Source organism: Populus alba, chromosome 15 (assembly GCF_005239225.2).
Source record: "Populus alba chromosome 15, ASM523922v2, whole genome shotgun sequence".
Lineage (NCBI taxonomy): Eukaryota > Viridiplantae > Streptophyta > Magnoliopsida > Malpighiales > Salicaceae > Populus > Populus alba.
In genome coordinates this window covers 5,769,796-5,796,527 of record NC_133298.1, presented here as the reverse complement: position 1 = coordinate 5,796,527, position 26,732 = coordinate 5,769,796, and the positions used below count along the sequence as shown (strand labels likewise).

The 26,732-nt window shown below is 31.9% G+C and overlaps 3 protein-coding genes across 5 annotated transcripts; 2 read left to right on the top strand and 1 right to left on the bottom strand.

The window, feature by feature from the left end:
• The first annotated feature begins 2,063 nt into the window (after window positions 1-2,063).
• On the top strand, window positions 2,064-6,168 carry LOC118057105 (ultraviolet-B receptor UVR8). Its single transcript, XM_035069571.2, has 6 exons — window positions 2,064-2,481; window positions 3,097-3,377; window positions 3,476-3,825; window positions 3,905-4,306; window positions 4,579-4,963; window positions 5,628-6,168. Exons 2-6 carry the CDS (start codon window positions 3,147-3,149, stop codon window positions 5,868-5,870), a joined length of 1,611 nt encoding a protein of 536 aa, XP_034925462.1. The 5' UTR covers window positions 2,064-2,481; window positions 3,097-3,146; the 3' UTR covers window positions 5,871-6,168.
• A 7,666-nt stretch (window positions 6,169-13,834) lies between these two features.
• Window positions 13,835-15,454, top strand: LOC118057104 (dof zinc finger protein 1). The gene is made up of 2 exons (XM_035069570.2): window positions 13,835-13,976; window positions 14,515-15,454. The coding sequence occupies exons 1-2, from the start codon at window positions 13,950-13,952 to the stop codon at window positions 15,253-15,255; spliced, it is 768 nt and encodes a 255-aa protein (XP_034925461.1). The 5' UTR covers window positions 13,835-13,949; the 3' UTR covers window positions 15,256-15,454.
• A 7,544-nt stretch (window positions 15,455-22,998) lies between these two features.
• On the bottom strand, window positions 22,999-24,961 carry LOC118057103 (protein yippee-like At4g27745). 3 transcript variants are annotated; one of them, XM_035069567.2, is made up of 4 exons: window positions 24,837-24,961; window positions 24,293-24,322; window positions 23,988-24,111; window positions 22,999-23,429 (listed from the first exon to the last, which is right to left on the bottom strand). In XM_035069567.2, exons 3-4 carry the CDS (start codon window positions 24,078-24,080, stop codon window positions 23,202-23,204), a joined length of 321 nt encoding a protein of 106 aa, XP_034925458.1. In that variant the 5' UTR covers window positions 24,081-24,111; window positions 24,293-24,322; window positions 24,837-24,961; the 3' UTR covers window positions 22,999-23,201. The 3 variants fall into 3 exon arrangements, with proteins under 3 accessions (XP_034925458.1, XP_034925457.1, XP_034925459.1); XM_035069566.2 differs by lacking the exon at window positions 24,837-24,961 and having other exon boundaries at window positions 24,293-24,507; XM_035069568.2 differs by lacking the exons at window positions 24,293-24,322; window positions 24,837-24,961 and adding an exon at window positions 24,206-24,224.
• Between the last annotated feature and the right edge of the window lie 1,771 nt (window positions 24,962-26,732).

Genomic DNA, 26,732 nt, shown 5'->3' with positions numbered 1-26,732 from the left:
ATTTTATGAGTATGATAAATAAGTTAAAGTTTCCATAATTAACAATCATGGAAAACCCAAGATCAGTGCACACTTCACCTGTAACATTTTCTGTCCAGGCGAACAAAACCAGTAGGCTTCCTCTGCTGTAAAAGTATTGTCTTCTCAAGCATGACTCCCCGCCCAGGTGTGTAATCATGCAAGGCCTGTCTGTAAACCTTGAAGTATACCTGTCTTCAATGTGGCAAACAAAACCATTGACCATTTGTCGGGCCATAAAAATATGCAGCATGGTTCATTGATTCTCACAGTAAGACACCTGCCCAAATGGATCCTGGCTATCATGCTTGCTTTTACTGTAAGATTTTAGCCATCATATTTCCAGTCTCCCTCAACAAAATCTAGGGTTTTCCCTATTTTCAGATGGCTGTTTCAATTACAACCACTGATCTTTTATGTGCTTGGACTTGTCATGAAATAAGAGTATTGCTGACTCCAAATTTAATTTGAATTGAGATTATTTCAAACTATTTTAAAGAATATTTTTTATTTCGGGATTGTTTCGGGTTTACGACCCGGGACGGGGGGTAACAACTATATTGTCTAGTGTTTTTTGTCTCTCTTTTTTGTCCGAAATGAAATTTGTTTTCAAGGAGCAGCATAACCTAACAAGATTTGCCTTACCTCCAATACCTTTTGTTATAGTTTAGAAACTCGGCTCGGTTCGGCGGGTCAATCTAGAACCCGGCTGATTCGGGATTGAAATTGAGCTATGTTAAAGAAAAAACAGGGAAAAAAAAACTTGGATTGACCTTGGTCAACCCAGCAAAACCTGGCTGCAAACCTGTTAACTTTTATATTTTTTGTTTTTTTAATTAAAACGATGTCATTTTGATTTTTTAAAAAAATATTGACCGGACCGACCCGATCAAAACCTGGAACCCGAGTCTTGGACCATGATTTTTTTTATATATATACGGAGACTTTTCAATGTAGCTCATGCAAAACCGTGAGATATACTAATTAACCAAATATTATTAAAAATGATGCAATTTTGACTATATCCCACCATGTCATTAAACAGGCCCTGTTTATAGGATGAGCAGTGACTATATTATTATTTTCTAATTTTTTATATCTTCACAGCTATTTTTTAAACGGCTCAAAGATGGAACTGGCGATGTCAAGTCACACGAATTATTTATATATCTAAGTTTTTTATGAAAATCACATGCCTAACAGTCCACAAACATGAAGAATTACAAGAGAAAAGTAAGAAAAAGAACCCAAAAACCTGCAGTGACTTTGGCTATAATTCTTCAGTGATGACTTGTTAAGAACGGAAACTGGAAGGCACTGTTGCGTGTGGGATTACTTTTACTTGGTAACTATGCTTGCTACGCCAGGAACGTGTCTTGGGTAAGCCAATTTGCCCACCAAATCCTAGCATGATTCAAAGAATATTCTTCTTTTTTCACACCATGCGTTTTCAATTTTATTTTATTTTTATCCTTGTTATTAGTTATTTATAGGCTGTTTAAGTGAGTTGTAAATGTTAATTTCAGACTGTTTTTTTTTTTAAATATATATATTAAAATAATATTATTTTATTTTTAATATCAGCACTTTAAAACGATTCAAAAATACATATAAAAATTAATTTAAAAATAATTCTTTTTAAAATATGGTTAGATTGCAACAAATTGAATAATATTTAAATTTTTATATTTGATATATTAATGTAAAAGTTAATTTATTTTTAAAAAATATAAAGAAACGATAGCTTTTTTTAAGAGCTATTTAACGTGTTTTTTTTTTTATTTGTATAAAAGGTTATCAAATTTGATGATTTTCCAATTGAAATGTAATTTAAAAAGGAATTCCAAACTCAGCCCAAATGCACTGTAAAAAAAACTATAGGAATTAAAGGGTAAAATGGAAACTTTCAGAAAATAAATATAAGGATGATGTTGACAATTTGAAACTATAGGGATGGAAGTGTAGCATGGATGCATGGATATGTGTGAGAATATAAATTACCCGGAATTTTATGGAGGATATATAGATTTTTCATATGATCTCACCCTCTCTATCATCATCCACTGCACATCTTTCTCTCCTAATCGATTTCTATTTCCATCTTTTTCTCTCTATATATATATATCTAATCTTTGATCATCATCTCTCATATTTTCTTCAGATTTTTCATCCATTGATCTCCTATTGGGATTTTCTCTGCTTTGTTCTTTGATCAATTCAAAGCAGAGCTTTCACTCTTGAAACAAACTTGTCTTTTCTTGCTGATTTGGTTCACTGGTAATTGTCTAATCAGATCAGGGAAAACAGGAGAAAAGATGGGATTTCTTGGAAAATTATACTGGGGCTTTTCTTTTTCCATTTGTTGACTTGTGGGCTGAGAAATTAAAGAAAAAAAAAAAAGGTTCACAGAAACAGAGGATATTAGGTCGGAGAAGCAGGGAAGACTGAGACTTTGAGATTTTGGTATGGGTTCTTTGATAAATTCTTGAACTTTATGGTGTTTATTTTGTATAGATCATAGGGAAAATCCATTTGAAATGGTAAAGTTAAGCATGCAAGTAACTCTTACTCCTTGCTAAAGCCTTTATCGTGAATGATTAGTGTGTATTTCATGCATCATGATGATGATGGTGGTGTTGACGATGAAGGACCAAAATTGAAAATTTATACAGTTTTCTGCACCTGATCATCACAGGGAGCCAACCCTTCTAAGGAAAAGGAAAAAAAAATTGCCTTTTGAAACTTGGAGACTTTTTTTTTGGTTGGAATGTAAAGATGATTGATTTACTTGTAGTTGTTACTGTTGGTTTGATCAAAACATGCTGCATCAATGATGATGCCAGCTGGTTTGGATTGATGGTTTATGTTAGCTTTGGAGGAGAGTTCATTTGCATGTGTTTTATTTTGTGGGTTTGAGAATTGAAGTTTGCTGATTGATTTATAATTTTAGGTTAATACATCTTGGATGAGATTCTCTTACTGTGTAAATGTATTATGAAACACTGAAGTTTAAGTCTTTATTACTATGTTGGATAACAATGTGGTGATCTTTGCCTCTGTTTGTCTGTTTTTATCCAGCTATTTAAATCCTCTACTCTGCCAAGTTTGTGCGCTGCGATCATTTGGCAATGGCCATGGATTCCACAACGAGTGGAACCCCTACTATACAATACCATAACATCACTGATCAGCCTGTTACAGCCATTGTTGCTGTTCCTGTCTCAACGTATCAACGAAATCAGCGTCATTGCTTTGGGGACTCAATTCCTGGAGAATTCCCCTTAGCTGCCAATCCATCAATTGTCCTCCATGTTCTCACCACATGTAACTTGGATCCTCAAGATCTTGCAAAACTAGAGGCATGTGATATTTTTCCTTAACTTGCGACTGTGAAGCTTTTTTTTATTTCGTAGAATTGATAGTGCTGCTGATTTGATTTCCAATGTCCATATTGCAGGCAACATGTTCCTTCTTTAGGCAGCCAGCAAGCTTTGCCCCTGACTATGAATTATCCATGTCAGAGCTTGCTGCTCTTGATATGTGTCAAAAAAGAGCCATATTTAAGCCAATGACACCTGAAGAACGCCAAGATTTGAAACAAAGGTGTGGGGGCTCATGGAAACTGGTCCTGAGATTTTTGCTGGCTGGAGAAGCATGTTGCAGGAGGGAGAAATCCCAGGCAATTGCAGGACCTGGTCACAGTATTGCTGTGACTTCGAATGGAGTAGCTTACTCCTTTGGCTCTAATAGCTCTGGACAACTTGGGCATGGCACCACTGAAGAGGAATGGCGACCTCGGCAAATCAGGTATGTGTTGTTAGTTGTGGAAAATGAAAAGGGTGATTTCTGTGCTATAGAAATTTAATGGATCTTCACTGTGTTGCAGATCCCTGCAAGGCATTCGAATTATCCAAGCAGCTGCTGGGCCTGGCAGGACAATGCTGATTAGTGATGCTGGGGAGGTTTATGCCTTTGGAAAGGACTCCTTTGGTGAAGCTGAGTATGGAGTTCAAGGAACTAGAACTGTCACAACTCCACAGCTGGTTGAGTCCTTGAAAAACATATTTGTGGTGCAAGCTGCAATAGGAAATTTCTTCACCGCTGTATTGTCCAGAGAAGGAAGGGTTTATACGTTTTCTTGGGGCAATGATGGCAAACTTGGTCATCAGACCGAGCCAAATGATGTTGTACCCCATCCTTTGTTGGGGGCACTTGAGAACATACCAGTGGTTCAAATTGCAGCTGGATACTGTTACCTTCTCGCTCTGGCCTGTCAACCTAGTGGCATGTGAGTTGCTCCTTGTGTTTACCATGAGACAACATTGTAAAAGAAAAAACTAAAAATTTTCTTAGGAACTTACTTTTTAACCAAGGATAAGTATAAAGGTCTGTTTAAGAAGTAACTGTTATTAACTATTTAATATTTCCTTCTGATCTTTTCAAAATCCTTGATTTAATTCTATCATGTCTCATCCAACTGTATGGTCGTGACTGATATTGAATCGGCTACAACAGCTTAGTTGTCTCTAATCTTTGTGCTTTATTTTGGATGTATATAAGGTCGGTATACTCTGTTGGATGTGGCTTGGGTGGGAAGCTTGGACATGGATCAAGAACTGATGAGAAGTACCCACGATTGATAGAACAGTTTCAGCTTTTGAACCTTCAGCCAGTGGTGGTTGCTGCTGGTGCATGGCATGCTGCCGTGGTAGGAAGGGATGGACGGGTTTGTACATGGGGTTGGGGCCGCTATGGGTGCTTGGGCCATGGAAATGAAGAGTGTGAATCGGTTCCTAAGGTGGTTGATGCATTGAGCAAGGTCAAAGCTGTTCATGTTGCTACAGGGGATTACACAACCTTCGTGGTATCTGATGATGGTGATGTATACTCATTTGGTTGTGGTGAATCTGCTAGTCTAGGTCATAATGCTGATGGTGATGGACAGGTCTGGCCCTCTTCTGTTTGATCCTATGTTTATATATTGATAGATTTTGTTTCATTAATGTGGAAAGAAAGAAGTTTGCCTAATTTCCTGGTCTCATGGAACAAATCTTGAACACACTCAGCCCTTTCTTTACACCTCCATAACATAATTTCATTGCATGAAGTGCAATTTAAGATCGATGATGTAATCTGTTAATTGCTTACTACTTTATGCAGTCATTACATAATTATATCATATTTTTTTTCCATCTTAACATTAATTGGTGGTCCCCTTATTGCTGGGGATATTCTTGCTTTCTTTTCAATTTTACAACTGTTTCTCTGACATGCTAACTACCAGCTGTTTAATTTCCTGATATTAATGATTTGTGTGCCACTGCCAAGTGGAAATTAACCATATTTAGCAAGATATTGAATGATTAACCTTATGGTTGTTATGTCACCACTGATATATAATGGTTACTGAAAAGGTGATTGCGACACGACAAACTGGCAATGCTTCATGTTGTGCTGATTGATTTTAGAATCTCTTTAAGTATTTTGATTGTTGTCCTGTCTTAATATGGCCATGATTCTAAAATGCTATCTTTGAATATTGATGCTTGCATGAATTCGGTCCTCCTTCTGCAAAACATGTTTTAACTTATAATTTTTTTTTTCTACAGGGAAATAGGCATACTAATGTCTTAAGCCCAGAGCTAGTAACATCGTTGAAGGAGGTGAAGGAGCGAGTGGTGCAGATCAGCCTAACCAACTCCGTATACTGGAATGCTCACACCTTCGCTCTCACTGAATCCGGGAAACTTTTTGCATTTGGTGCCGGAGACAAAGGGCAGCTTGGCATGGAACTTGTTAACAACCAGACTGAAAGGGGGAATCCAGAACAAGTGGACGTGGATCTAAGGTAGAAATTAACAAAATGTCGTCCCCATGGCTCCTTCAACCATGCTAGTATAATTTATCATCATTGCACATTGCATTTGGTGTTTAGATTTCCTTGTTTATTGTGTACATAGAAACAGAAAAGAATTGTGAAGATTCAAGGCTAGGTAGTAATGGCCAAAGCTCAACCATGTATATGATTCGACAGTCAAAAAGATGGTTAGTGCTTGGGCCACAAGTTGTTAATAGTTCATGCATTGTTTAAGGAAGGTTCGTTAATAACCTGTTTATGTTGATTTGGATTCCTGATTCATTTCATGTTCACTTGACTGTTAGTAGTGGTGAGTAGGTTTTACATATTTGTGATCATCAACAAAATGTATCCCAATTACTCCGACCGCGGTGGTCGGCGAATTGACAATTCCACCCATCTTGGGCAGGCTTGTTGTCGCTTATTGTAATTTTCTAATGGAGCCATCCAAACTAATTAAAAGAATAAGTGCCTTCTCAATGTGCTTTTTTAGTGCCTTCATTTCTTTTCTTTCTTTTTTTCCGTCCTTGGGGAAATTATTTACTGATTAAAGGAGTTTTTTTTTTTTTTTTTTTAATTTGACCAGTTAAGTCAAGAAATTATTGTTTTAAAAAAAGCTATCTTGGATTAACTTTTTAAAAGTAGTATAGGCTGTTTTAGCAGGAGTAAGTTTAATTTAATTTAATTTTAAACTCGGGTTACATAATAAAAAGTCGGGTTGAGAGGGTAATTAGATAAATAAATAATTAGATAAACAAATAATTAGATAGTAGTATTAAATAGGAGGTGGTGGTGGGACCACATAAATGTTGATGAAAGCACAGCACTCAAGAATGCTTGTGCACTCAACATCCTTTTACACTAGTTTTTAAGGAGCTATTTTATGCATTACATGTTGACTCTTTTATGAAACATATAACAATGCTGGATGCTTATTTATTAGGGTATTGGTTTTATAAAAACAACAAAAAAAAATAAATTTGCCCGTAAATTTCAATTACAAATGAAGGATATTTTAGAGAGAAAAAATTAGATTTCATGGAAACAAACCAAATCATCAACTTACAATAAATATTTATTATTGTATATATCTATATATTAATTTATTTTATTATTATATATAGTTGTGCTTTTACTTTTCAAATTACTTTTTACTTAAAAAAATATATTAAATTACTGTTTTTTAGATTTTTTTTTATAATTTTAATAAACTGATAAAATTATTTTAATATATTTTTAATAAAAAAAATATATTTTTAAAATGTACATTAACATGAATTAAACATTAGATTATAGTTCACATGAACATAAAGCCCATTAATCTAGTAGTTTTTGGTCCTTGACGAGCCAATGCCTATATTGCCCCAAATTGCACGCACCATAAATCATTCAATATTCTCCTGTTTAATTATTTGCATCTCCTAAAAGTCTCATCCAACTTGAATGGGTGCTTTGATTGTTATTCAATGTTCACTAAACTAATTTTTTATACATTTTATTTATTTATTTATTTTTTTTAATGTGGGGTATATGGGTTAGCTTGTGCGTACCTCAACTAATCTTGCAGGCCCTAAATTAACGATTCATTTTATTTATTTGTTGTTGTTGCTGCAACATAACATTATTATTATTATTATTATTATTATTATTAAAAAGTATATTATAACTTACAAGCAGAGAATATATTTTAGAGTTTTTTTAGTATTAATATTATTAAAAAGATACAGGAGAGACGCTTCAATGGACAAGAACAAAATATCATAACAATATCTAAGAAAATGTTAACGGAGCTTCTCTATCTTTGACAAAGGAAAAACCACAACACCTGCCTCTTAAAGAATTGCTAAACAAAGCACATAGCATTGGAAACACGTGCCTTGTATAATTTGTAAAAAATTTATGGAAATGTAAGATTCCATATGATTTAAAGATAATATAAAATATATAAAATTAAATTTTTTTTGAGTGTTTTTGGATAGTTTTGATGTGTTAATGTCAAAAATAAATTTTTAAAAAATATTATTTTAATGTATTTACAAAGCAAAAATATATTTTTAAAAACAACATCTACCGCAAAGCAAAACACGCATGCATGTTATGTGCATGATAACATTATATTTCAATACACATTATAGTTTTTGAGAATTATTTTTTTAAAACCAAATATTATAATTTGTGCATATATTTAATATTGTGGTACGTAATGATACTTTAAAAAAAAATTACTTTGCAATTTATTAAAATAATTTAATTTTTTTTTTTTTAACATCAACACATAAAAATCATTGCAAGACACTAAAAAAATTCATAAATCTAATTTTTTTTGAAGTAAAAAATATTTTTAAAAATCATCAAAAAGTAGCTATTATCACATTTTAAACATTAATAGCATGTTTGAAAATATGATAGCTCAGAAATAAATTAAAATAATGTTTTTAAAAAATTATTTTTTATATTAAGACATCAACAAGATTTGAAAACTTAAAAAATATTAATTTTAAATAAAAAAAAAATTTTTTAAAAAAAAAAAAAAACAGTTTAAACCATGTTCGGAAACATACCCTATACATGAATATTCTTATTTTCCATTGTACGTGAACCACAGGCCATACAAGTGGGTCCTCTGATTTGATCCTACTGTAGATGATTTTCCCAATCAAATCATGTTTACCCTTACTAATCAAGAAATATTCTTGAATATAAAGTAGGTCAAACATTGATGTCTGCCTCCTAATTTGATATCCCAATAATTCACCATTCCATGCATGAGAAACCCTAAATCAAGTTTGATGGCTCCCTCGCCACCATTAATTAAAACATTAATTATTTTCAAATTATAATTATCCTTAAATCAACTTTTACTCATCTTTATTAAATTTATCATTAAGAATGCTGACCATCCTTTGCTTTGGGGTTTAGAAAATTCCCAACTCTTGAAATTTTTATAATTAAATACTTCGCATTCCCTAAAAATATCATGTTTTCCCCCTTTGCCCTTCGAAGTTTACTCTTTTTAAAACTCAAACTCATTTCACCAGTCACCTCCTAACCTTTGTCAGCCTCTTAAGAAAAATAGAAATTTATCCTATTTGTTTTTATATTTTAAAAATATTAAAAAAAAAAAAAAAAAAAATTAATTTTTTTTTTTTATCTTTATTTTAAATTAATATTTTTTTATATTTTTAGATAATTTTAATACACTGATATTAAAAATAAATTTTAAAAAATAAAAAAAAATCATTTTAATATATTTTTAAATAAAAAAATATTTTAAAAAATAACAATAACCAAACTTCTAACCATAAATATTTCATAAACAAACGGCAAGCATTTGGTTATTACAGTTTCAGATTTATTGGAAAGTGGATTAAAAGGAGATTTATTTATGATTTTGTAATACCGTAACTCTATGGATGGATCGTACAAAGGTAGCACTCATGGATGATTATAATGGATTTTATTTTCATGTAAATATAATTAATATCATCAAAATCGAATCAAGTGATAAATCTTCGACTCACTGGTTCATTAATTCAATAAATGGTTATTTACTCAACTACCAGTTCATTCTTTTGTTTAACTAGTCAGTAATTCTTTATTCTTTTCACGACATTGTTTTGGAGATTTTTTTTTTAAATCAAACTGAATTTTATTTGAATTACTAGTTGACTTGTTATAATATGTTTTAATTTAGTTTTTAAGGTAATATTTTGTTCTCATTATCAAGGTAGTATTTTAACCACAATTAAATCGAGTTATTTTTTATTTTTTATTTTTTCTCTCAGAGATTATCACGGTTTTATTATCCGAATCATGGCTTGTCTTCGTTTCATGATCCAGGTCTAGGGTTTGACATAGTAACCTAATTGAATTAGTTTTTTTTAATTAATTTTTTTTAATTTTATCATTTAATATTATGTTTGATTGAAAATTAAATTTCAAAATTTGTTTTAATTTACTTTTTGTTAGGTTATCTCGGCTTTATGACCAAGAAATAATGCTTAACAAGTTAACTTGGGTTCACTTGGCTTATTTTCTTGTTATTTTTTTTAGACAGGATTTTTAAAATCTTCATCATTCAACATTGAGCTTAACAGGAGCAATTGAGAAATGAGTTTCATAATTTATTTTGATTTACTCTCTAAGGGGTTATCTCAATCTCATGACCAAAATCACGGGTATGGTAGGTTAACTCAAGTTAAATCATGTTATTTTTTTATTGTATTTCTACGAGGTTATCTCGGTTTAATAGCTTGACTTATAAGTTTAGTGGATTGACTTGAATTATTTTTTATGTTTTTTTCTAATTGATTTTTTTTAATTAATTTTTTTTATGAGGTTATCTTGATTTATAATTCGAGTTGCAAATTTAACTGACTAACTCAAGTCAGTTTCTTAAGTCATTTTTTAATTGATTTTTTTTTTCAGTTTCATCATTCAACATTAATTTGATCGAGGATTATATTTTATTTTTTTATTTGTTTTCTATAAGATTATCATAGTCTTATAACTTAGGTTGCGAATTTGATAAGTCAACTAGTTAATACAATATATTTTTATTTTAATACTAAAAAAAATAGCATCTCCAATCTTTTTAGTCAAATTATATTTTTCAAGTTGTATAGATTACTTTTTGATCCACATATTCAATCGGGTTATACCGAGTTAACCCTTATATATTTTAATTTTTTTATTAAAAAATATTAGTAATATTGAAATATTTTTTATATTAAATAAAAAACTCGAATATAATTATACTATAACGCTGGTAGATGATCTACTAACGTACTAAACAACCACTCAAAAACAAACGAGGTTAAAGAGGAGGCAAGTAACCAACTCGAAAAGAGGTTTAGGTAACGTGTGATGCAGCAGGGAGCCTGCAATTCCTGGCCCTACAAATTTCCCATCACTTGACGTGGTTGATTAAAACAACACCATCATTTTTTCCATAAATCATCCACCAAGATCAAGCGGTCGCTGCAGATTCTCTTTTTCTGATTGTGACGGGGCCCACTTACGTGACGTCACAGACACGTTTCGATATTCAAGGGGGTCTGGGGTCCACTTCTTGACATGTAACTTTTCGCGCCGCGTCTATATTCTATCTGGCGCGAAGCTCTAGTTGGCTTGAAGTTCTAGCCGCTGCCGCCGCCACTCCGTAGGAATATATTTTTCTTATTACCATCAAATATATAACAGTATATGTTAAGATAAAAAAAAAAAAAAAAAGGGCTTAAATTAGAGGGTTATTTTTGAAGTCAAGATAAAATTTATGTTAAGCTAATAAATTTCTATTTATATAAAACAAGATAATTGGATAAACATTTTACAGAGGCTTGAAGACATTACATTGTAGCTTAATTAGTTTGTTAATTTTATGTTAAAAAAAACGTTTTTGAGAATTTTTATTTTTTAAAAAGTTATTTTTTTATAATTTTAATTTTTTTTTATGTATTGATATCAAAAATATTAAAATTATACAAAATTCTTATTTAAATTTTAGTGATTTTTTAAGTTAAAAATGCAAACAACTTGATAAAAATATCCAAATATAAATGTGCAAGCTTGCAAAAATATTAGTAAAAAAATAATTAAGGATTATTTTAGGGTTTTAGGTTTTTTTTCTTTTAATGGAAATTCCCCTCTTCCAGCTATGTATACTTTTTTTTTTTTTTTCCTGGTTAGATGTCCTTTCCAATCAATATGTGCGCACCACATATTTCTAAAACAAAAAATAATTAAAAATTAATCTCAAAAAATATAAAACTGGTCAAGTTTTAAATTTACTTTTTAAAAATTATCAATTCAAGTTTTATAAATCAGAGTTCACTAAAGATTTACATGATTGTTGACTTTAAAGCTCAAGAAATTAGTCAAGTATGTATAACCTGACCCTGAATATCTCAATTAATAAAAATAATAATAATTAAGAATTGATAAAAATAATTTCTCAGGTTCTCATATTAATTAAATTCTTTTAACCAGCCGAGGCAAAATCTATATAAACTCAGCTTGTGAGTGCTTGTGAGTGCTTGTGAGTGCGTGTGAGTAGGGTTCAGACTCAGCCATCCATCACATTTAGCAATCGATAGCTGGCTAGCTTTTTTTTTTTTTTTTTGGCTAGGGAAAGAAACTTGATAGACTTGAAAAGGAAAGCACTACCTCCTCGGTGCCATTTTTCATAGGTTTTTTTGGTACTTAAAAGGTAAGTTTCAACAATTGTCTGGACTCTGGACCCTTTCAAGACTCCCAAGTCTTTAGAGTCATTCTGAAGCATCTTATATAATGAATATATATATATCTAGGCCTTATATAGCCTCCTGTTGAATTTCCTCGACAGAGAAGAGTAAAAAAAAAAGAAGACAAATTAGAATTAAAAATGCTATTTTTTTACCTAACCTAGATTATCGGGTGAACCTAGATTAACCCTGATTAAGTTAGCAATGTTTTCTTTGACCTGAACAGGTTTTTCTTAAATTTTAAAAGATCCATGGTATCGAAAACTATTCAAAATAAAACAAAATTATAAAAAATTGAAGGCATGGGGAAAGCCGAGGTCCCTCCTGAATTACCATGTCTTTGACACAAGAAAATCCAGGGACTAGAGAACAAGAACAATAAAGAAAGGAAAAGGGGCAGCAGAATCACTTGTTACTTCCTCGACTCTCTTGTCAGAAACCATAAAGAATAAGCATTGACTAATTCATAAATATGTCTGCAAGATCAAATATGTACACACACAGTATATTAGGGCTCGTTCATGTGGCAGATGGGTGATTTTACTCAGCCAAAAAGCACCAAATCCGAGTTCTTTTTTAATAATATCTTATTTGATAATCTATTTGAGCTGCATTTAAAATATTTTTAGAAAAAAAAGCTAACAAAATCATTGGGAAAAAATATATATATAATACTTTTTTCCCCTCTCAAATCGAATACACTATGGCTCTATTTCCTTACTTTACTTCGTGAAAGTTAACTTATATTTATTCAAAGTTTTGCAGCAGAGCCAACAGCTATGTTTGGCCAGGTCCATTGTTAAAACCGACTTCATATTTACCAAGCTTAAAAAATGTTTGTTTGTATTCAAACCAACTTTTTAAATTGTTTTTTTTTAATGAAAAGATATTAAATTAATATTTTTTTAAGAAAAAAGTTCCTATAATTTTAATGTGCTTATGTAAAAAATACTCTGCACAATATTATCAAACACCACTAACCTTGCACAAAGTTATTAAACCTAAGCTAAATCCATAACTTAACACAAGAATATCCAAGTCATAAACTAATTGGTTAACCCAAGTCAATCATAACAAAATAATGTTATTTAATTTTTTTTTTTTAAAAGATATATCATTTTATTTTAAAAGTCTAACTAGATTTTAAGTAAGTTATATATTGACCTACTAAATCACTCAGGTTTAATCATATTAATTAACTCCCACATGATTTTTCTGAAACCCATTATAAGTCACGTTTTAAATCGATTCTTCAAGTTAAATCAAATTTAATAACAATGCATATAATCATTTGGATTTAACTAAATTAACTTCCATAATTTTTCTTAAATCTGAATATAACAATGCATGTATCCTCTTCCAAGATTTTTGTTTAGACCATAAAATCAACAAGATTTTTATTTATAACATAAAATCAGCATCACACATGCGTATGAAGGATATTAAAAGACAAGAATGGCCCGTTTTAATTTAATATATACTTGATTATTTTTATGTTTTAAAAATATTTTTTTAAAAAATATTTTTTTATTTTAAAATTATTTTATATTATTTTAATATATTGATATCAAAAAATAAATTTTAAAAAATAAAAAATATATTAATTCAATAATATATATAAAAAAACACTTTAAAAAATAAAATTTCACAATTTCAAACGTGCTGACAATAGTGAAGAACTACTAGCCAACACAAAAGCCACAACAAATACCCTCACAAGTGTTCCATCTTTATGCTTTTAAGACCACTTTGCAAGAAAGTTAAAGAGCAGTTGATTTTTTATTGAGCAAAAGACTGCCTAGCTTTTCTCTCTCTCTTTCTCTCTTTAATCCATGGATACTTCTACTCAGTGGCCACAGGTAAAGGCACCGATTTTTATTTTTTCTCTACACATAATCATGCTGTTCTTTTCCTTTCGCCCCCCTTTCTGGGTTGGGATTTAATTTGAAGGCTATTTAGAATATAATTTATCTATTGTCTTGTTGGTATATGTGTTTTTTTCTTGATTACTACTTGCTAGTATATATAAAGTCTCACCTTTTCTCTATGAGATGATGCTGTTCAGCCCCCACTAGTGTTTGAATTTAGTGTTCTTTCTCTCCTTTGTTCTTGAAAGTTGAAAGTGATGCCCTTCTTTTTATCTCCGCCTGATAAAGCACCTAGAAAAGTTGTCATAGTTAGTATTTTCTTCTTCTTCTTCTTCCAGTTGCATGTAATCCTCATGGTGTAAAGAAGTCTCCTTTTGTTTTTCTGAGTCATCATGTTTGTTTCCTTTGAGCTTTCCTTTTCTCCATCTTTGTCTACCAAATTTGGAGCGAGAGTTCTGAGAGGACTTGTTTTGTGTTGTGTCAGTCCTGAAATAATGGCCTTTTCGAGTCTGTGTTTTTTCACTTTCAGGGGATTGGTGTTGGTAAACCAGTGGAAGGGCCTGAAATGTTAGAGAGAAGGGCAAGGCCGCAAAAGGAACAAGCTTTGAATTGTCCGAGGTGCACTTCGACTAATACAAAGTTTTGTTACTACAACAACTATAGTCTGTCTCAGCCAAGATACTTTTGCAAGACTTGTAGAAGGTACTGGACTGAAGGTGGGTCTTTAAGAAATGTTCCTGTTGGTGGTGGTTCGAGAAAGAACAAGAGATCATCAAGTAATCCATCATCATCAGCTGCGGCAGTATCTGAAAAGAAGTTTCCTCTTGATCTGACCCAGCCAAATTTCCATCAGTCAGCTACTGATCAAAACCCTAAGATCCATGAAGGCCCAGATCTAAACCTAGCTTACCCTCCATCTCATATCTCAGCCATGGAGCTTCTCAAGAGTTCTGGAATGAATCCAAGGGGATTTAGTGCTTTCATGTCGATTCCCGCAGCATCTGATTCAAACAACATGTTTTCAACTGGGTTTCCTCTGCAAGAATTCAAGCCATCAACCCAGAACTTTTCTTTTGAAGGGTTTGAAAGTGGGTATAGTAACATTCAAGGTGTGCATGAGACTGGTAGTAGTGCGAGGCTTTTGTTTCCTATCGAGGACTTGAAGCAGCAGGTCCCAAGTAATTCTGAATTTGAGAGGATTAATGCTAGAGGGCAAGGAGATGGTGCTCCTGGCTATTGGAATGGAGTGTTAGGTGGTGAATCATGGTAAAATTCACATAGAGAATTATGGATATGATCACAAGATGTTAATTTAGCCTTGTGTTTTATCTTAATTTAGTTTTCCTTCCCCTTTTCTTCACTCGGCGATCGAGTGACTTGTTTTATGTTAAATCGAAACTAGCTAGCTAGCTGACAGATAGGGTTAATTTTCTCTCTTGCTTTCATTAATTTCTAGCTTGATTTTTCCACCCTTTTCTTTACTTTCATCTTGCTTCGTCTTCTTCCTTCGCTCATTTTTACTCAACATGGATGATTGTTTGAAGCTTAATGTAGTTCTAGCTAGCTTCATGATAGAACAGGAGGTCTATAGGCTTCGCTATAAATTGAGAACAAAGACAGCATGTACTTACCTAGCCCCCTCCTTTGGCTTCACACCAAGGGTTGTTACCAACCTAGCTTAGGTTTTAGCTTAGGGTTGGGCATAGATGTTAATTGTTTTTTTCTAATTGAATTTTACTTGAAAATATACTAAAATAATATATTTTTATTTATTTATTACAAATAAAAACGATGTAAAAAACGCAAAAAATAAAACCAGCCATTCTTCCGAACATTCCCGGCCGGAGAGAGTAGCATGCACTGTGATGATGATGATCAAAACTTGACCTGGTTTTGTTTATATATTAAATTAAGCACTGGGATGGATTTGTGGGGATGATTATTGGTGATTGATTGTGTACGGACTATTTTCTTTCTTGGCGTAGAAGCGAGGTGGCGTGATGGCTGTCAATCCTTCACAGCACCTTTTTGCGTTTCTCCCCTCTCCTTTTCTTGCTTTTTTGCTCGCCATCAGGTCCCCAAGTGTCGGGTCTTATCAGCACCATTTTGGTCTTTGAGATTCTTCCACCCATTAAAGCAATCTTTAGGATCTGAAGGAGAATAATTAACCTCCAGAAAGTATTATTTCTCCGCATGGTGTGCCACAATTTCTCCCTATAGGAGGTCTAATTCAATGCGAGCTTTCTTCAGATCACACCTCTCACCTGCTTTTCTAAACAGCACTTCAATTCTTCATCCATTTCTTTTAATAATCCGTTTGTCTACGCTCTTTCTCTTTTACGTTTTAAACTGCGGTTTAGTTGGTTGAAAAGCAGCCAAAATAATACTTTTTTATAATTAATTCTAAAAGCGCAGTTTGAAAAGCACAAAAGCACGTAGACAAAGCACACCTCTTCAGAAATACAACCTAATTCCTATACCTACTTGATCTTTATACCTGAAACTTTGTCATGTCTTGCATATGTTTCCTATTTTAGCTTCTCAATTCTGAACTCCTTGCTCCACATTTTGCTCCAATTCCATGAATGATAATTGCTTGCCCCCATTTTTATTTCCTTCGTGTATTTCAATACCGTCTAGCTTGAAGTAGTATTCTGCCTCCCTCGTTGTTTCCCACAAACATTCTCCTCGGGAACTCTGCTTAGGAATAATTTTCTCCACTAAACAAAGCAAAAGATCTCTCTCTCTCTCTCTCTCTCTCTCTCTATATATATATATATATATATATATATATATATATATAGACCAGCCATGCATCACCATCCTTAAATATATTTACAAGAGAAAAGTAGGGATGTACATCTTGCATTTATAGATTATTACTGTATTATCATATGCAATGTGTCCACCTTAAAGGCGTGAATGGAGGTGGTGGGGTGGTCCTTTCTTACTGATTACTTATGTCCCTAACTTGTTATTTTTTAAGTACTTATTTTTTTACCCTTCTGTTCTTCGAAATTCGTCAATGAAATTGACAGATGTTTTCATGTTTCCCTTAATTTCTAGTGTCGGTGGCAATCAGAGAGCATAGTTTTAACTCCTTGTGGAGGTGGCTCATTGCCTTGTGCCCGGAATCATTGGGTGAATTTAGGAATTGTGTATGTAAATATTGGTTATAATCTGGAGGGTAATATAAATTAAGTTTGCTCAAAAACTTATTTAAATGTTGGACTCCATAATAATTGTCTTATTATCCATCCATCATTCTTAATTACAAAAACTCTACAAGCCTATAACTTGGTGGTTAATTTATTTATTTTTCTGAACCACGGCCATAACTTAGTTAATTATTTCATCTACAAACCTCTACCCTAAATAAATGTAGCTCCAAAAACCATCAAATGCATGTCACATTCAATCGCACCGACTCCTTGCAAACAAGGAAATTTCTTATATATATATATATATATATATATAAAAAAAACTACAGTTCTCTCCATGTTGGATCCATATGCTGATGATGACCAGCCTCTCGTCAGGGTGAGTGTGTTGCCTATAAAAGTTTCTATTCTGGTGCAAGACGCTATAGCTGTAAATGCAGCCCACAGCATCGAGCTAAGTAGATAAGTATTTATGAAGAAGATGGAAGCTTATTAATATGGTGAAAGTAATGTCTGCAGAAGGCAATGATGTCGCCATCATTAGGTCACTCATTGCAGCATTATTCAGAGCTGCTGAATTGGAGGACAATGGACACCTGAAAGCTACCTAGCCCTCGATCAAAACAGACAGCGACAGAGTTAATTTATACTCACTGATTAGTTTTGAGAAATATTACACCTTAAGTAGCCTATTAGCTTAGTTCGTCGCCTGCATGTTCAAATCCTGCACGAGACACATTTTTGGATTTTCTCGAATTACTGGTTGTGTGGGCCAATCCGTATACCAGCAAGTTGTTTTAGGTCTCTTGTGTTTTTTCAATGAAAGGATGTTGATTTTGATATTAAAAAACCATATTAGTTTTGGATAAAAAGAAATTAACAGGTGGGTCTCCACTAATTAGTTTTCTAGACAATTTCAAAACAAGGTCGGTTTGATAATATCACTAACTAATATAAATTCACATTATTTACCAAATACAATGTACATTATTTTGTCGGTTAAGAATTGTGGTCGGTTATTTATTTTGAAAATATCTAAAAAAAACATATCTAAGCTTGAATTTTTTTTAGGTTGATTTTAAATTTCGGGACAATTATTTTGGGTTTTTTTTAGATCATTAATAGATCTATCATGGTTTTTAAAATGTTTTAGATCAAAATTGATTTTTGATTATCAACCCAGATTTTCCAGCAACAATAAGAATCCAGATTCTGGACATGTTGTTCTCCCTAGATGCAAAGGGAAAAAAAAAAGAGAGAGAGAGGACTGTAACAAAAATGGTCTCAAAAAATAGTTTTCTCTAGGCAGGCTGGCCTAACCTTCTTTTATTTTTTTGTTTTCTTTTATGACTTTTTATTTATTAATTAATACAAATAGTTTTCAATTTATTTGATCACATATAGGAATACACATTTTTAGTTTCACTTAGAATTTTCTTAACTACAAAAACATGTTCGAAAAGCCTATTATATAATTATTTTTGTTGGAAAAAAAATCTTTATTTAAAATGGTTTTGTATTTGATATTATTGTTCTAAGCCATCTATCATAACTATTTTTTGGTTATTCCCCCAAAATTTACTCCTTTTCCTTTAAAAATAATAAATAAAGTAATAATTGCAAGAATATTGATAATTTAGTAAAAATAGGCTCATGAAGATTTCAAATGTATAAATCATCAAGTTGCGATTTTGAATGGGATTAGGATTTTCATTGTGCCCCATTGTATCAAAGACTGCATAAACCATAGTTTTTAGGCTCGACCTAGTTCAAGGCTCGGGCTCCGAGTTTTGATCGGGTCATCGAGTTTTGACCGAGTAACCAGGTCGCTCGGGTCAATTTTTTTTTAAAAAAATCAAAACAACGTCGTTTTAGTAAAAACAAAACAAAAGTCAATGGGTTGCAACCAAGTTTTTGACTGAGCATTGCCGGGTCAACCGGGTCGTCGGGTCACGTCGGGTTTTTCATTTTTCTATTTTTTTAGTCAACCTAGTTCGGCTCCAGGCTCGGGTTGACTCACCGAGTAGGGCCGAGTTTCAAAACTATGGCAGAAACAATGTAGATTTAAGGTCAAATTAAATGATTATTAAACGAATTTGCATAAAAATTAAGTTTAGGGACATAATTAGATTTTTAATAGGCCAATTTGATTTAATCATGGGCCAAATTAAATTTTAATTATGTTTAAGAGTTAATTTGGGTCAAATTAAAGGATTTAATTAAGTGTAAAGACTTAATTATACTTTAAATGGGTCAAATTAATTTTATTAAGAACTTAATTGGTGAAAAATTAAGTTTGGAAGTCCAATTTGAGTTTAATGGAGAGGGTTGAAATTTTAAAAGACCAAATTTAATTTTAAAAAAGTCAATTGGTTCAAATAAGGGGTAAAATCATAAGAAAATTGAAAGTTTAGGGTCAATAGAGGGCTAAATTAAAGAAATTCACAGCCAATAATTTTTAGATACTAAACTCTAGGGATTTAATTAGCTGAAATCAGGGATGAAATTGAAAAAATTAAAAGTTTAATAGTCAATTGAGGGTCAATTTGCATAAATATAAGACTAAGGATCATACTAAAAAAAGTGTTGAAATTCAAGGCTGATGTTGAAGTTTGACAGGGACAAATTTGCTTAAAATCATAAGTTTGAGATTTTTTTATCTCATAACCTATGTCACGAGTTTAACAGGTTAACTCGGTTGATTAAAGTTTTTTTATTTTTTTTAATTGATATTTTTTTTCAATTTCATCCTTTAACATTGTGTTAATTGAGAATTAGACTTCATGATTTATTTTAGTTTTCTTTCTAGAAAGTTATCTTGGTCTTATGACTTGAGTTACAAGCTAACCAAGTTGAATTGAGTTTTTTTTTTCTACCTTTTTTTCAATTAATATTTTTTCAATTTTATCCTACAATTTTGAATTGATTATGAATTAGGCTTCTTACTTTCTATGAGTTTATCCCGGTCTTATGATCCAAGTCACGTGTTTTGCGGGTTAACCCGAGTAGACTTAGGTTGTTTTATTATACCTTGTTTTTCAATTGATTTTGTTTTTCAACTTCAACCTTAAAAACTAAGTTAATTAAAAGTTGAGTTTCATAATTTATTTTGATATATTTTCTATGTGGTTATCATATTCTCATGACCATTGTTACAGGTTTGGTGGGTTAAACTTGGTTGACTCGGGTTATTTTTTTTGTTTATTTTCTATGAGATTATCTTGATCTTCTGACCTAGATCGTGTGTTTTCCAGTTAACCCAGGTCATTTTTTTTGTTTTGTTATTTTTAATTTATTTTTTTAATTTTACCCTTTAACGTTTGGTTGATTTGAAATTAGGCTTCATGTTGTTTTTAGTTTTACCTCCTATAAAATTCTTCTGGTTTCATTACCCGAGTCACATGTTTGGTGAATTAGCTCAGGTTGACTCAATAATTTTTCTTTGTCTTTTTTAATTATAAACTTCAACATTGGGATTGCCTATCCCTAGTCGCGAGTTAACTCAGTTTTTTTGCAGCTTTGACATGTTAACTCGGGTTGATTCGAGTTGTTTGTTTTTCGTTTTTTTTTAATTGATTTTTAAAAAAATTTCATCATTCAACAATATTGGTTTTAGAGAATTGAATTTCATATTTGGTTTTGATTTGCTTTCTATGAAATTATTTTGGTCTCATGATCCAAGTTGCGAATTTAAAAGGTTAACTCAGATTAACCTAAGTTGATCCAATAAATTTTTATCTTAATATTTTTTAAAAATACATGTTTTAATTTTTTTAATCAAACTATATCTTAAACGATTTTACATGTTATCTTTGAACTCGTCAAGTTAATCAGATTATATTTGGTGAACCCATAAACAAAAACTTTGATGGTTTGATTACCACTTTCATCAATGTTTAATGTTATGTTTTTCCTTAGAGGTTTTCGTAGTTTCTGCTGAAAGTGTAAAGGCTAGATAAAGAGTGAGCTAGGGAATCAAGAACCTTGACTCGGGGTAGTAGTGCTTGCGAACTTTGTGGTATGTTCACGGTTTGATTGAGGTAAAAAACTCCAATCGAGCCGGGAGTTCTATGCTTCCTGGAGAATATACTAAACCAAAAACTGGTTTAAATCGAACTAGTTTGGTTCGATAGGTTGGGTTTTTTTTACATTAAAAACTGGAAAGTGTATTCTTGTTCGCCCGGTGCAAAAATTGCCTAAAAACAATGAAGATATTATCTTCTTCTGGATCATTGAATAAATATTTTACAATCTAACAAAAAGGGAAAAAATAGGATTTTTATGCTAGCAAGTACTGTTAAATCAAATCCATAATCATAACAGAAACATAAATTTTATCCGTCTTGTTGATTCAAGTCAATGAATTGATGGTTATAAAATCTAACAAAAACAGAAAATTTGATGGAGGTTTGGTGTTCTCATTTACTTTTTTTCTAGTTTTTATGGTTTAACCGGCTAATCGGTTTTTTTTAACATCTTTAAAGACTACATATGCATACCGGCAAAGAAGCTGTTGAAGTTGCTACGTTATCTCTGCTGTTTGGTCATGGTTTTGATCGATTTTACTGTATTCCTTTCACCTTCCTCCTGATTCTTGAATGGAGTTCCTGTTTTATTTCCTGCAGCGGACTTTCTGTGTTTGCTCTTGAGCTTTGCCGTGTCAATTAACGTGCCATCGTCATGCATGCTCTGGATCATCATCTCACAGTTTCTAGCCATTACAAAGGCGAGAGGTACTTGATTTCAGTGCTTGAAAGGTCAAATATTTGGCATCTATCATTTCCTTTTGGTACAAATATACTGCTTTTGATGTTGAAAAGGCGTAATCTATACAACTCAGTGCTGATGCCACCCCTACAAAAGTGCTGGGTTGGAGGGCAACGGGCACCTGCAAACAGCGAAGAGCTTGATCATAACAGCTTCGAAACCTGAGCCTTTTTTTTTTGTCCTTGTCATCGACCATTGACAAATGCACAATTTTTTACTCCATTGACAACTTCTTGATTTCACACACTGCTGTACTAGCTGATCTGATTCTGATGTGATCATTGGTGTTAACCTCCTACCTTTCATGACAAAACCAGACACTGATATTTACTAGCAGTAGCTTTTAGAAATGTAAAGATGCTAGACGTGGTGGCTCTGACCCATCGTCGTTGACTTAAGAGGCTCAACTCAACTGCAGAGAACATGTCCCGTTAAGTTTTCAATCCATCTAACCCAGATGATGATGATGAAGTTTGGTTATTGTGGTGCATGGGATGTTGCTATTACTTGTTCATTATAGAGAACGCACCAGGAGAGGATCGGGCAATTTATTAACAATTTTACTTAAGCCTTTGTCATGCTATATCATGTGAAAGCTGCAGTTTATCAAAAGGCACCATAAATCTGTAATTATTTTGCAAATTGATAAAATAAAAATAAAGGGTGAATTCCAAATGGGTTTTATAAAAAACTCACAAGAAATGTGTTCTGCATCAGTCTCCTCAAGATCTCACCTAGTTCAGGCAAGCATGTAGCTAAAGAATCGCCAGCAATCCAGGATTTCATTGTTCTGCCAATCCCAGTTCTCAGATTAGAATTCAGGATTGCGGATGGCCAAGTAAAAGGGATTCCAAATTAATCAAACCTTTGCCAGATTCTATATAGATCGTTTGTTTTTGTTTTTGCTGTGCACAGCACAAAAAGCATCAATTGGTGCACCACAAAAACAAACAAACAGGCACTAAGAGCACCATTTCTTTTCCATCTGCTTCCAGCAAGTAAAGCAGAAACCAGAAAAGCCTTGTATCTAGTACTAATACCTACCACTTAGTAGGATTGAATATAGAGTAAAAACACCATTAGCCTTTTCAGGTAAATCGCAATTCTATTAACAAGGAAATTGAGAATCCAGCCATCTTTCATACAGGGAACATGACAAGAAGGAACTACTAAGAACAATTGACAATTTCAATTGGTTGATAAATTCCTGTACAAGATGAACATCACCAAGCAACAAAGCAGCTACTGAATCAAACACTGGAATAATTAAAGGGACTCTGATGGGGTGCTACCAGTTCTCCTTAACAATCTTCAACTTCTCAAATATGTATTTCCCTTCCTTGTACTTCTGAGATGCCTCATAAGCTCTTTCATACTTCCAACCCAACACCTCACGACACTCGGCACAAGATATATCAGCAACAGTGTGGAGACCAGTCAAGAGATGCCTATCTTCTTTAGGTCCCACGACAATATTCATCGCATGAGAGAACAAAAAGGCTCGACCATGTCTTCCCTATGAACAAAATTATGGAAGAGAAAATTGGATAAATTTCTGGTCACTACTTTCTATCATAAAAAGATATATAATTCCAATGTTTAGCAGAAAATAAAAATGGAATAACTTGACAAAACTAGCAATCTAAGACGAACTGAATACATCAATCTTAGAAACATAAAAGAATGGCAACTATTAATTGTTCTTGTGTTTTCTACATTATTCAAGATAAAGCAGTCATCAAAGACTTTCTTACAGAAACCAGATGATAAAGGGCCTGTATTTTCTACATAGGGTGCCATCAATGGATGAGAGCAAATACTACGAACAGGATCGATTCACACATGTGTAGGTAATAATCCAAATCGTTTATCACAAATATAATGAAACCATTTCAATCTAATGAAAAATTACACAGAAAATCTAAATCACAGATGAACAAGGCACTAACAATTATCAAATTTCATGATCATCAAGACCAAGTCAAGACATGAGAATAAGGAAATGCCAATTGTGATCAAAATAGCTAGAAAGATAAATCAAGCAACAGTTTCATCAAAGATTCAAGTGATTCACCTGGAAAGCCTTAGAAATTATATCATCATGAAGTGAAACATGGTTTCGACAATTACAACAGCTGTACAACCTTGGACCCACGAATTCCGCCATTAATCAACAGTTTCAATGTCTAAACACCTTACTGATCACCAACAAAACATAAACACACGAAAAGAGAAAAACAAATAAATCCAAGATTGATCACTCACACGGCAAGAAAACCCAAGAGGCAATACCTAACCAAAGTTGCAATCTTTACTCTACAGTGATCAAAACACGAATAAGAAGAGAAGCAAGAGACCACAAGGCACAAGTTTCTTTACCTACAACAAATTCAATGATGGCCCAAAAGTCTGAAACAGGAAGATAAGAAGCCAAAAATAGTGTTAGCGTGCAGGAATAGACTAAAGTTTGAGTGTAGATTCCAAGTAAGATTAAATTCCAGTTTTGAAAAAAAAAAAAATTGTGGGGTTGATAGCTACAAGCCTACAATGATTGGCTTGAAAGGGTAAAACAACAATGACATCAAAAATTTAAAACTAAAAACATTACTGTAACACACTAACAACGGTATACTTTAAAAAGACATATATAGGCATATGTTTTACACAAACCCACAATTTTATTTTTTTTCAAAACTGGAATTAAAAAAAAAAAAAAAAAGACATATAAAGGCGGTTCAAGGTAGAAAAGTTTTACACAACCCCATGTAATTCAAAGAGGAGGTTATATTCTTTGCTTGTGTATGATAATTAGAATTTTATTTGATCATCGCTGAAAACTTTTAGCATCAAGAAATGATAAAGAAACTTGCTTTAAAATAGTAGGCAAGTAGTGCAACTGTCTGGTGAATAGCATAGAACTAACCTGACCACTGTGGCTTGGGGTTCATGGCTTTTGAGTAGTCTAGCGACTGTAGTCTATGATTTAATGAGAGCCTAGAGAGAGAGATTGGAAGAGGGAGAGAGGCTTTTGCGCAATACTTTGAGCTGATGATCATGGTGGTTAGCTTCCTTCAATACACTCAAAGAGTTGAGTTGGTGAAGGATATTTTCAACCTTATAATTGTTTAAGTATTTTACTCTCATACTTAAAGTTTGAACATTACTGTGTTCTTCTATCTTGAATTAGCTTTTTGATCCAAAATCAATCTCATACCCTCCACTCATACAAGAATATTCTATTTTTTCTTGTATTTTTCTCCAAAAATTGATGAAAATTGCTTAAATGAACTCCATAATTCACATTAATACTTGTTGTATATTGTTAGTTAAGTTTTATTGTCAATGTATAAACAATATTTAATTAAAGTATACTTCCTATATCTCATATATATCTAGGTTCGTGATCAACTTCATGCGAAAAGAAAAAAAAAGCATAATGTATAATATGTTTGTATTAATTTAAATAAATTAAATCACAACTCCATTAATTTAGGATAAAATAATTTATATAAAAAGTTCAAATATAAAATAACACCTTAAAATAACCATTTTTTGGATAAATGGGACTCAAGAAATGGATCCCACTTAGCCAACAGATGATTTTCAGAAAATGAAGCTTTGAAACAATTAACAATACTCTAAAGTTTAAGGACTGAAATGTAGTATTTGAAAAGTATGAGTGGGTTTTGTAAGAAATGGACAGAGCTGTTAATCAATAAGGAAGCACGCGCCTTAAATAGCGCATGGAGAGCACATGTATTGAAATGATGCAATAGCCAAAGCTGTCGTTTGTTAGTGATTGAAATTGTAATACCTTTGCTTTAAAAATGTTTTTTTTTTAAATATTAAAATAATATTTAAAAATAATCATAATTTTTAATACTAATATATAAAAAATTTCTAAAATTTTTAAAAATATTTTTTTATTATAAAAAAATACACATTCTATCATTACTAGTTCTATTAGTCGACCTCCTTAATATAAAAATAATAAAAAAAGGGAATTGATCTGGATTATCCAGTTAAATCTTGAGTTTATTTAGTGGAATTTGATGAAAAATTCATTGATATTTTTATTTTTGAAATAATATTATTTTTTTTTATTAAAATTAATTTAAATCAAACCGAGTTAATTTTTTTATTTCATAATCCAGACTTTACCCCGAGTCAATCTCATGTCAAGTTTAATAATTAGGATATATATACTATCAACATTCATAATAATTAAATATAAAAATATATATTTTATTCTCTAACTTCATATATTCAAATCTTAAAATAATTATTTAAGAAAACTTTTTTAATAACTTGTTTGTCCTTCTATTTTTTTTTAAAAAAAAAAAAAACTTGAATTGTTTTGCTTTAAAGCAAAGCAATTAAATAGATGTTTGGTAAGAATTTTAATAATTTATTGATAAAAATATAGTAGCTAGTATTTTAAAAAGCATGAAAAAAAAATACCTTTTGAGATAGAAGATTACTTATTTTGTTTTTTAAAAAGTAAGATAATCTTAAAAAAAATTATAATAACAAAAATATCATTAGGACAGTGTTTAATAAAGAAAAAAGAAAAAGTTAAACGCCGTAGATTTAAAATAAATAATTTATAGTCAAACCTTTTTATATCCAAGCTTATATAATTAAGTTGATAAGTCCGATTGTAGATATAGTAACCTAACCGTTTAATAAAAAAAGATAAAAATTTAACATTAAAAAATAATTATGATAATCGTGATGCATCTCAATTTTTAAATTTATTTTTAAAAAAATATGGTACAATAATAGAGTTTCATTTCTAAAGATATTTAATCATTCATTT